This window comes from Pristiophorus japonicus, chromosome 13, assembly GCF_044704955.1.
Source record: "Pristiophorus japonicus isolate sPriJap1 chromosome 13, sPriJap1.hap1, whole genome shotgun sequence".
NCBI classification, from domain to species: Eukaryota; Metazoa; Chordata; class Chondrichthyes; family Pristiophoridae; genus Pristiophorus; species Pristiophorus japonicus.
The window spans coordinates 33,073,695-33,085,752 of NC_091989.1; the positions used below are offsets into that span (position 1 = coordinate 33,073,695).

Sequence of the window (12,058 nt, forward strand, 5' to 3'; positions counted from 1 at the left end):
ATTTGGTCTCTTGAAGAATCACTTCCACTTTGTCATCAAGCAATATCAGTAAAAGACATCAGGCCTCTTCATGTCTGGATCCCAAGGCTTCTTTCATTTGGTCTTTTGAGAGCTTCCAAGAGTTATTTTCTCAAGTTCTTAAGCATGCTGCTTTCCTTGGCCCTGAGAAGCCCAAGTCAACATTCAACCTACTTTAAAAGTCCAGAAGCTAATAGAGATAGATGCAATGAAAAATGTTCTCCAACATCAAAAAGATCAGAGGCCTGTACTCAAAATATTTCCTGACTCACCTATTTTCACAGTATTTTTGGGGCCAAGTTTCAGTCTGAGTTGCTCCTGTTTTTTTGGAGCAACTGGTTTAGAATGGAGTATCTTAGAAATTTGAGTTCTCGGCATTTAGTTTGCTCTAGTTCTAGTCAGTTAGAACAGTTTCACTTTGGAACTGAATTTTTTTTTCAAAAGGGGGCGTGTCCGGCCACTTGCGCCTGTTTTCAAAGGTTAGGCAGTGAAAACTTCATTCTAAGTTAGTTTGGAGTAAGTGAAGATTTTTGTACGTTCGAAAAAACCTTGTCTACACTTTAGAAAATCAGGCGTAGGTTACAAATTAGGCGTAGTGAATGGGGGGGGGGGTTCTAAAGAGAAGTTTACAAACATTAAACACTTCAGTTTTACAAATAAAGAGCTATCATCAATAATAAATGATAAATACATAATAAATCAACCAATAAATTAATCAAAAGAAAATTAATAAAAAATAATTTTTTTTAAAAAAATCAATAAATAAAACATTTTCTACTTACCAACTGCAGCACCGGGAGTCCTCCAACAGCATGCTGGGACGGTCCCCCCAGTGTGTCTCTGTCAGTGTCTCTATCTCTCTGTCTGTCTGTGTGTGTGCCTCTCACTCTCTGTCTGTCAGTGTCTGTGTTTCTGACAGCGAGCGGAGGGGGAGAAGGGGGCTGGGGGGGAGGGGGAGAAGGGGAGTGGGGGGAGGGGGAGAAGGGGGGGCAGGAGAGAGAGAGAGAGAGAGAGAGAGTCGCGGAGGTCCGGGGGAGGGGAGAGAGTCGCGGAGGTCTGGGGATGGGGGGGGGGGGTGGGGGAGAGAGTCGCGGAGGTCCAGTGGGGGAGAGAGAGTCGCGGAGGTCCGGAGGGGGGGGGGGGGGAGTGGAGGTCGGGTCGCCGGGGGTGGAGGAGCGGGGGTCGGGTCGGGTGGGAGGAGCCTTATTCACGCAGTCCCAGTGAGGCCATTCGGCCAGGGCTAGGGGCTGCGTGCTTCGGGCCCCTCCCACAGTTTGGGGTGCCTGGAGCTACTGTACATGCGCGGCCACTGTAGCGCTCATGTGCAGAGGTCCCGGCACTGTTTTCAGCGCAGGGACATGGCTCCGCCCCCAACAGCTCGTGCTGCGCTGCGCCCAGCTCCAGAGGACCTGCAGGGAGCCGGAGAATAGGTAAGTTTTTTTTAGGTGCACTTTCTGGTGCGAAAAACAGCCGTCCAGGTCCGGGCTGCGCCGTTTTAGGCGCGGCCCGAAACTTGGGCCCAATGACACTGCACCAGGTTACCACTCTTAAATATATCAAGGAATATTTTTTATGCAAACTTTAAAAAAAAATTACATTCTAAAACGCTGCCCGATTACGATGTTTCATGGCAAAGTTCGACGATATGCAAATGATTTTGAGCAGAAACATGAGCAAAATAAACTTCTTAAAACTAGCGCAAATTTGAGCACAATTTGAGTCTGAATTGTCAAGTGCATCCAAAGCGGAATCTCTTGGCCATAATATTGATAAATAACTCTCAGTATTATGATATTCCTCACGTTGAGTATCATAATCTTTGGCCCGTATCATGGTTCCCTCAATATGACACCATGCTCAGCATGATTTAAGTATAATGGTAGGAACATGGACACAGCCTTTTTTTAAAAAACTATTCCATATACAGTACTTATGCAGATACTCATAAACTGCTCCATGATGTTAGTAAAACCTTTCAGTTTAATTATAGCCTTATAGCTCACATGTAGAGTCTTTCTGTGTGTAATAAATAATATCAACGATGTCTCCGCAAGATCCTACAAATCCCCTGGGAGGACAGGCACATCAACATCAGCGTCCTCGACCAGGCCAACATCCCCAGCATTGAAGCACTGACCTCACTCGATCAGCTCCGCTGGGCAGGCCACATAGTTCGCATGCCAGACACGAGACTCCCAAAGCAAGTGCTCTACTCGGAGATTCTTCATGGCAAACGAGCCAAAGGTGGGCAGCGGAAACGTTACAAGGATACCCTCAAAGGGTCCCTGATAAAGTGCGACATCCCCACCGACACCTGGGAGCCCCTGGCCCAAGACCACCCTAAGTGAAGGAAGTGCATCCGGGAGGGCGCTGAGCATCGAGAGAATCTCAACGCCAAGAGCATGCAGAAATCAAGCGCAGGCAGCAGAAAGAGCGTGCGGCAAACCAGTCCCACCCACCCCTTCCCTCAATGACTATCTGTCCCACTTGTGACAGAGTCTGTGGCTCTCGTATTGAACTGTTCAGCCACCAAAGAACTCACTTCAGGAGTGGAAGCAAGTCTTCCTCGATTTTGAGGGACTGCCTATGACAAATAAATAAATGGAATCAAAAATTCTAATTATTATTCAAGCAACACATTTCTGTGTTAACGTCTGCTGATCTCTTTTATATCATTAATTGTTTCCTAATTGGTTTTCTTGTAAAGCATGGTAAATTACAGAACATAGAAACATAGAAAAAAGGTGCAGGAGCAAGCCATTCGGCCCTTCGAGCCTGCACCACCATTCAATATGATCATGACTGATCATGCAACTTCAGTACCCCAATCCTGCCTTCTCTCCATACCCCCTGATCCCTTTCGCCGTAAGGGCCACATCTAACTCCCTTTTGAATATATCCAATGAACTGAACTCAACAACTTTCTGTGGTAGAGAATTCCATAGGTTCACAATTCTCTGGGTGAAGAAGTTTCTCCTCATCTCGATCCTAAATGGCTTACCCTTTATCCTTAGACTGTGACCTCTGGTTCTGGACTTCCCCAACATCGGGAACATTCTTCCTGCATCTAACCTGTCCAATCCCATCAGAATTTTATATGCTTCTATGAGATCCCCTCTCATTCTTCTAAATTCCAGTGAATATAAGCCTAGTCGATTGAGTCTTTCTTCATATGTCAGTCCTGTCACCCTGGGAATCAGTCTGGTGAACCTTCGCTACACTCCCTCAATAGCAAGAATGTCCTTCCTCAGATTAGGAGACCAAAACTGCACACAATACTCAAGGTGTGGTCTCACCAAGGCCCTGTACAAATACAGCACACCTCCCTGCTCCTATACACAAATCCTCTCGCTATGAAGGCCAACAGGGTATTAAAAGAGATGGTGGAAGTTATAGCAGATGCATTTGTTATAATCTACCAAAATTCTCTGGACTCTGGGGAGGTACCAGCGGATTGGAGAGCAGCTAATGTAACGCCTCTGTTTAAAAAAGGGGGCAGGCAAAAGGCAGGTAACTATAGGCCGGTTAGTTTAACTTCTGTAGTGGGGAAAATGCTTGAAACTATCATTAAGGAAGAAATAGCGGGACATCTGGATAGGAATAGTGCAATCAAGCAGACGCAGCATGGATTTATGAAAGGGAAATCATGTTTAACTAACTTACTGGAATTCTTTGAGGATATAACGAGCATGGTGGATAGAGGTGTACCGATGGATGTGGTGTATTTAGATTTCCAAAAGGCATTCGATAAGGTGCCACACAAAAGGTTACTGCAGAAGATAACGGTACGCGGAGTCAGAGGAAATGTATTAGCATGGATAGAGAATTGGCTGGCGAACAGAAAGCAGAGAGTCGGGATAAATGGGTCCTTTTCCGGTTGGAAATCAGTGGTTAGTGGTGTGCCACAGGGATCAGTGCTGGGACCACAACTGTTTACAATATACATAGATGACCTAGAGGAGGGGACAGAGTGTAGTGCAACAAAATTTGCAGATGACACTAAGATTAGTAGGAAAGCAGGTTGTGTAGAGGACTCAGAGAGGCTGCAAGGAGATTTGGATAGGTTAAGCGAATGGGCTAAGGTTTGGCAGATGGAATACAATGTCGAAAAGTGTGAGGTCATCCACCTTGGGAAAAAAAAACAGTAAAAGGGAATATTATTTGAATGGGGAGAAATTACAACATGCTGTGGTGCAGAGGGACCTGGGGGTCCTTGTGCATGAAACTCTTTGAGTCCTTGTGCATGAATCCCAAAAGGTTAGTTTGCAGGTGCAGCAGGTAATCAGGAAGGCAAATGGAATGTTGGCCTTCATTGCGAAAGGGATGGAGTACAAAAGCAGGGAGGTGTTGCTGCAACTGTATAAGGTATTGGTAAGGCCGCACCTGGAGTACTGCGTGCAGTTTTGGTCACCTTACTTAAGGAAGGATATACTAGCTTTGGAAGGGGTACAGAGACGATTCACTAGGCTGATTCGAGAAATGAGGGGGTTACCTTATGATGATAGATTGAGTAGACTGGGTCTTTACTCGTTGGAGTTCAGAAGGATGAGGGGTGATCTTATAGAAACATTTAAAATCATGAAAGGGATAGACAAGATAGAGGCAGAGAGGTTGTTTCCATTGGTGGGGGAGACTAGAACTAGGGGGCACAGCCTCAAAATACAGAGGAGCCAATTTAAAACCGAGTTGAGAAAGAATTTCTTCTCCCAGAGGGTTGTGAATCTGTGGAATTCTCTGCCCAAGGAAGCAGTTGAGGCTGGCTCATTGAATGTATTCAAGTCACAGATAGATAGATTTTTAAGCAATAAGGGAATTAAGGGTTACGGGGAGAGGGTGGGTAAGTGGAGCTGAGTCCACGACCAGATCAGCCATGATCTTATTGAATGGCGGAGCAGGCTCGAGGGGCTAGATGGCCTACTCCTGTTCCTAATTCTTATGTTCTTATGTTCTTATGCCATTTGCTTTCTTTACTGCCTGCTGTATCTATATGCCTACTTTCAATGACTGATGTACCATGACACCCAGGTCTCGTTGCACCTCCCCTTTTACTAATCTGTCACCATTCAGATAATAATCTGCCTTTCTGTTTTTGCCATCAAAGTGGATAACCTCACACTTATCCACATTATACTGCATCTGCCATGCATTTGCCCACTCACCTAACCTGTCCAAGTCACCCTGCAGCCTCTTAGCATCCTCCTCACAGCTCACACTGCCACCCAGCTTAGTGTCATCTGCAAACTTGGAGATATTACATTCAATTCCTTCGTCTAAATCATTAATATATATTGTAAATAGCACTGAACCTTGCGGTACCCCATTAGTCACTGCCTGCCATTCTGAGAAGGACCCATTTATTCCCATTCTTTGCTTTCTGTCTGCCAACTAGTTCTCTATCCACATCAATACATTACCCCCAGTCCCATGTGCCTTAATTTTGCACACTAATCTCTTGTGTGGGACCTTGTCAAAAGCCTTTTGAAAGTCCAAATACACCACATCCACTGGTTCTCCCTTATCCACTCAACTAGTTACATCCTCAAAAAATTCTAGAAGATTTGTCAAGCATGATTTCCCTTTCATAAATCCATGATGACTTGGACCGATCCTGTCACTGCTTTCCAAATGCGCTGCTATTACGTCTTTAATAATTGATTCCAGCATTTTCTCCACTACCGATGTCAGGCTAACCTGTCTATAATTCCCTGTTTTCTCTCTCCCTCCTTTTTAAAAAAGTGGGGTTACATTAGCTACCCTCCAATCCATAGGAACCGATTCAGAGTCCATGGAATGTTGGAAAATGACCACCAATGCATCTACTATTTCTAGGGCCACTTCCTTAAGTACTCTGGGATGCAGACTATCAGGCCCTGGGGATTTATCGCCGTTCAATCCCATCAATTGCCCTAACACAATTTCCTGACGAATAAGGATTTCCTGACTAATAAGGATTTCCCTCAGTTCCCTCAGTTCCTCCTTCTCACTAGACCCTCAGTCCCCTAGTATTTTTGAGAGGTTATTCGTGTCTTCCTTAGTTAAGACAGAACCAAAGTATTTGTTCAATTGTTCTGCCATTTCCTTGTTCCCCATTATGAATTCACCTGATTCTGACTCCAAGACTCCTACATTAGTCTTCACTAATCTTTTTCTCTTCACATAGCTATAGAAGCTTTTGCAGTCAGTTTTCATGTTCCTTGCAAGCTTACTCTCATACTCTATTTTCCCCCTCCCAATTAAAGCCTTAGTCCTCCTCTGCTGAATTCTAAATTTCTCCTAGTCCTCAGGTTTGTTGCTTTTTCTGGCCAATTTATATGCCTCTTCCTTGGATTTAACACTATCCCTAATTTCCCTTGTTAACCACGATTGAGCCACCTTCCCCGTTTTATTTTTACGCCAGACAGGGATGTACAATTGTTATAGTTCATCCATGTGATCTTTAAATGTCTGCCATTGCCTATCTACCGTCAACCCTTTAAGTATCATTCGCCAGTCTATCAATATATGTGGTAAATATTATTTTAATAATTTAGCAGTGAAATCAAAATATTTCTCAAATGTTCCAAATGTATTCAACAAAATGTTGAAAAGTAATGTTTGCACATGTTACCACAGACAGTTTAACTTCAGGACTATGTTAAATCAGTTTTAGTTCTTACCATGAATTGAAGAGCAAAATTTCAGTTGAAGATGCATTATAGTATCCAACCTTGTATCTATTTTAATGCAACTTTTTCTTTCAGGTGCTCCAATTTAACTCATCTGAGATTGCGTTACTGTCTACGCTTAACTGACAGTGGGATAGAGTGGCTAAAAGGTTTGCCTGCTCTGACCAACATTGACCTAACAGGAGACAATATACATGAACAGGTTAAAAACATTTTTCTAAAATAACAGTATTTATCTAAAACTCCATGTGGCATCATACTCAAAACAGCAATCTTTATAACAGAAAAAGGCCTAGAAATTCAGGGGGTTAATGCTGGCCATTAAGGAAAAATGACAACTGTCTCGCTTCCGTCAATTCTGGTGGGTCCCGCAGCGCCCTCATTTTGGGCAGGTCGACAGCGTTGCCAATGCCTGTGCTCGCTGTAGATATTTATATTAGGAAGCTCATGAGGTCAGTGAGTATGCACGTTCATGACGCCCAATCAGCCATTTTTGCTGTCACTGCTCCACTTACCAACCTCTCTTAATCATGACCAGCTGACCAAGCGTTCAATAACAGGAAGGAGCCTCCAGCAGCGCAATTAAAAGGGATCATCATTAACTTGCAGCTGATAAAGTCTTTCAGTTTGATTGGCTCTGTGTAGCTTTCTGCAAGTCTTGCAGCTTTCTAAACTGGTTTCAATTTCGTGAGGTCACAGGGAGTGTTGGTGCTAGTGGAGAATGCCTTCATTCTCAATTAAAGGCTTCTGCTCACACCATTTGTTCACAGTCATGGGGGCTCTACTTGCAATCCCCCCTTGCGGTCGAGTATTATCGGGAGAGGGAGCGGAGACAGAAAAGAAGACAAGATGCATGCAAAGGGAGGAGGAGGAGGGCCAGGAGGGCTCTCAACAGGAGGCCTTAGCCACCCAGGAGGTCTTCAAAGAGCACAGAACCTGCAGCCTCAAAGTACGGTGACCACGGCTCTCCCAGTGACCCTCAAGGTCACCATGGCTCTCAATTTCTTCACCAGTGGATCCTTCCAGTCTGCAGCAGGAGACATAGCTAACATCTTCCAGTTCACCGTCCCTCGCTGCATCCGGGAGGTCACAGAGGCTCTCTACACCAGGAGAAGGGACTATGTTGTCTTCTCTCTGAACAGAGAGAAGCAGGATGAGCGCACATGTGGCTTTGCCAGGATAGCGGGCTTCCCCATGGTGCAGGACGCCATCGACTGCACCCAAGTGGTCTTAACCACAAAGGCTACCACTCATTTAATGTGCAGTTGTTGTATGATCACGACCAACACATCCTGATGGTCAATGCCTGGTATCCAGGCAGCAGTCATGATGCCACATCCTATGCCAGCCCGGTGTGCCAGCTATCATGCAATCACCATGTCAAATCCGAGGGTGGCTGTTCGGACACAAGGGCTATCCGCTCTGCAACCCCACCACTCCTGCACAGCACTCACATAATAACAGCCATGCTGCCACCAGAAACGTCATCGAGCAGACCATTGGGCTGCTCAAGCAATGGTTCTGCTCCCTTGACTGATCAGAAGGAGCTCTCTAGTACATGCAGGAGCAGATGTCCCATTTCGTGGTGGTCTGCTGCATGCTTCACAACTTGGCCATCATGAGGGCACAACCAGGGATTGTGGGACCGCCTCAGGAGGAGGAGAGAGAGGAGGAGAACGAGAAAGAGGACGACGAGGTAGGGAGGAGGCAGATAGCAGATCCCCGTTCTGGACGGGCTGTCCGTGAAGATCTCATCAGACTCCAATTCCAGTGAATGAAACCCCAGATTCCCATTGCTCATCACTTCCCCATCATACCATCCCTTTGCCACGGAACATCACAAAGCTGAAATGAGAGCCACCACAAAACATTCCAAACAAAATTAATAAATTTATCACAATCCAATCACCATTACAATATCAACTAATCACACTTGTGCAATCCCTTAGTGCCTGCCATTCGTGTGCCTTTTCCTACTCTAGTGCTCCAATGCAGTGCTCCCCCAATGGCTGCAAAATGGCTAGTCTTCTTCTTAGGCAGTCCCCCAGAGTCGAGGATAACTTGCTTCCACACTAAAATGAGTTCTAAGATGACTGATAAGACCAATGCAGGATCTACAGTCTCTTCACAGGTGGGGCAGATGGTGGTAGAAGGGACGGGTGGGGGTGGGTGCTTGGTTTGTCGTACGCTCCTTCCGCTGTTTATACTTGGCTTCCGCATACTCCCGACGAAGTGACTCGAAGTGTTCGGCGCCTTCTCGGCTGATTCTCCTTCACTTTGAGTGGTCTTGGGCCAGGGATTCCCAAGAGTCGGTGGGGATGTTACATTTTTTCAAGGAGGCTTTGAGAGTGTCCTTGAAGCAATTTCTCTGCCCTCCTGGGACTCTCTTGTCGTGACGGAGCTCGTAGAGTGCTTGCTTCGGGAGTCTAGCATCGGGCATGCAGACAATGTGGCCTGTCCATCGGAGCTGATCGAGCATGGTCAGTGTTTCGATGCTGGGAATGTTGGCCTGAGAGAGAACACTGAGATTGATGCACCTATCCTGCCAATGGATTTGCAGAATTCTGCGGTGTTGGTACTTCTCCAGTGCTTTGAGGTGCCTACGTATATAGTCCATGTCTCTGAAGTATATAGGAAGGCGGGAGCTTGGTGGCAGGTTTGAGATACTGGTCTTCGACCACTCTTTTCCTCAGCCGACCGAAGGCTGCACTGGTATACTGAAGGCAGTATTGGACTTCGTCATCTATGTCTGTCTTTACTGACAGTAGGCTCCCAAGGTATGGAAAGTGTCCAAGGTCTTGTCATGGATTTTGATAATCAGTGGGGGGGGACAGTGCTGTGTGGCGGGGGCAGGTTGGTAGAGAATTTTTGTCTTACAGATGTTTAATGTAAGGCTTTGGTGAAAGTGTCAACGATGGTTTGGAGCTCAGCCTCCGAGTGTACACAAACTCAAGCGTTGTCTGCATACTGTAGTTCAATGGTCAAGGTTGGAACAACTTTGGATCTGGAATGGAGGCGCCGGAGATTGAACAGTTTCCCATTTGTCCTGTAAATTAGCTTCACTCCAGCGGGGAGCTTGCTAAAGGTGCAATGAAGCATTGCAGTGAGGAAGATTGAGAAGAGTGTTGGTGCGATGACACAGCCTTGCTTGAACCCAGTCTGCACTGAATCCGTTGGTAAGGATCACGGCTTGCATGTCATCGTGAGGCAGGCAGAGGATAGTGACAAATTTTTGAGGACAGCCGAATTTGAGAAGGACATTCCATAATCCCTCACGGTTGACAGAGTCGAAGGCCTTTGTGAGGTCAAAGAAGGCCATGTGGAAAATGGCTAGTGGAAGGCTGCTAACTCTCAGTGGGAAGACTATAGATGGCCTTGCAGGATGACCTTGACCAGCTGTGGGCCTAGAAGGCCCAGCTGTAGAGTGTACCACCTTGGCATGGGCAGCAGCAGTCCAGGTTGGCTGGCTGTTGGCGGCAAAGGCAATGGCGAGTGGCAGTGCTGAGAGTAGGAATGTGGTCATCCTGAGCGAGGACAGCAGGTTCTTCCTCCACACACCCACTACCACTCCCCCGGGGAGGCGCCTCAGCATTCCTAACAATTTGTTGGGGGACAGATTGCTGGACTGCTGCAACACCCTGGAAGCCCATTTTGGCACTAGTAAACCCAGTGACGATGGCAGCAATCTGGGTTTGCATGGCAGCAAGCTAAGCCTGCAGAAGAGCAGCCTGCACTTCCACTGACTCTTTGGGTCGCTTCCGCCTGTGTTGCAATGAAAGCCGCGACATCGCCTGTCATACGCAGCATCATGGCTGGCTTGGCAAGGTTTCTCTTGGAGTTATCCATCATTTCCATCCTGGAAATTCTGGGCTGCAAGCTCTGTGCAAAGCCCTGTCCAATGTTAGAGCTAGACTCCTCCATGCTCCTTGACATTGAGTAGAGGCTTTCTGGCAGGCTTGTCATTGGACCTAGCATTTCCATGTGCATGGGGCTATCGCCCTTCTTCTGAAGGTCGCCCGAGTCCTCTGCAGCAGAGCACGTGTGTGAACTTGCCCTCCGGGGAGCTGGCACCTGAGTTACCCTTTCCCCCTGGCCTTCTGCAGCCCACTCGTGCCCGGTGACTCATCATGTGCAGATCCCACTCTATACAACCCTCTACAATCAACGCAGGGCCATTTTTAGAGCTAGTATCTGTGAGTGTTAGATGCAGTCATAACATGTCGTCTTCTCTTGCATCACTCACCTCCACAACATGAAGGACAGGCTGGCCTACTGGCAGTGCTTGGGTATCTGAAAGCAAAAAAGGCACAAGAGTCGGGTTGTTGTGAAGGGAGGGGGGAAAAGCAAGATATCCATGCATACACCATCAGCAGCTTCTAATTGAGAAGAGATTGTGGGATGAAGGAGGAAATGAGATGTGAGAAGAAGGATTAGGAATGACCATACCATCATTATCAGCAAGGGCTTCAACTTCTCCCATTGCCACGGCCTCGGTCACTGCCCCTCCAATGATGTCGAGCATGCCTTCCTGCAGGTGGCTGAGGGTCTGTATAGCGGCGTGACCGCCTCCCACTGTTCTTTCCGGTTGTGTGCCACCTTGGCCTGCAAGAGAAAGGGAAGTGTGTCATTGAGCATAGTGCAATGTGTTTGTGTGATGTGCCTGACATAGTTGAATAGCTGTCAGTGTGTGCAAGGTGTGATATGTGGGTGAGTGTTGCAGCAGTGGTAAGGTTGTGAGGGTAAAGTGAAGCCATGCTTGTGAGGTAAGAGTGGTGATAGTTAGAGATTGTTGGTAGTTGAGTGATGGGGGTGTGGTGCATTGAGCAGTGTTTGACACTTGTGGCGCAGACGGTGGGATATGGCATTTGCTGAAGCCTTCACTCACCTTCACCTTCCATGTGAGATCATTAAATTTCTTTCAGCCCTGGATGGCCGACCTTGGGACCACAGTGCTGGCCGTCACATAAGTGGCTATCACCTGCCAGAACCTTGAAGAGATGTGTGGTGAGAGCTTCCTGTCGGTGTGTAGGAAGAGGACATCCTGCCTCCTCTCCATGACCATTGCCTCAAGAGCTGTGTCGGAGAATCTGTGGGCTCTCTCCCTGTATTGAGGCTCCGCCATGTTTTCCCACTGACGTCTTCTTCCAGCTGAAGTTGTGAGTGGCTTGACAGTGAGGTGCTGTAGCATCAATGCACCTCCCTGCTAAGTACTGAATAAAGCCTGTGTCAAACCTGACTGGGAATTAGATTGGAGCTCCTGTTGAGCGGTATGCCAATGACCAAAGGTTTTAGTGCTGAGATCAAGACTGCAATCATGTTAATTTTGCGTGCTCCTTGGACCATTTTGACCTTGTGCAGCTTAACATCGTTGGAAC

At 46.9% G+C, this 12,058-nt stretch overlaps 1 protein-coding gene across 4 annotated transcripts in view; it reads left to right on the plus strand.

The window, feature by feature from the left end:
• The window catches only part of fbxl13 (F-box and leucine-rich repeat protein 13), a 491,421-nt gene that overhangs the window by 433,372 nt on the left and 45,991 nt on the right, over positions 1-12,058 (plus strand). For all 4 annotated transcript variants that reach the window (XM_070897338.1, XM_070897339.1, XM_070897341.1 and 1 more), the window contains one exon: positions 6,759-6,885. In XM_070897338.1, coding sequence (XP_070753439.1) covers positions 6,759-6,885 — 127 coding nt within the window. The remainder of the gene's footprint in view (positions 1-6,758; positions 6,886-12,058) is intronic.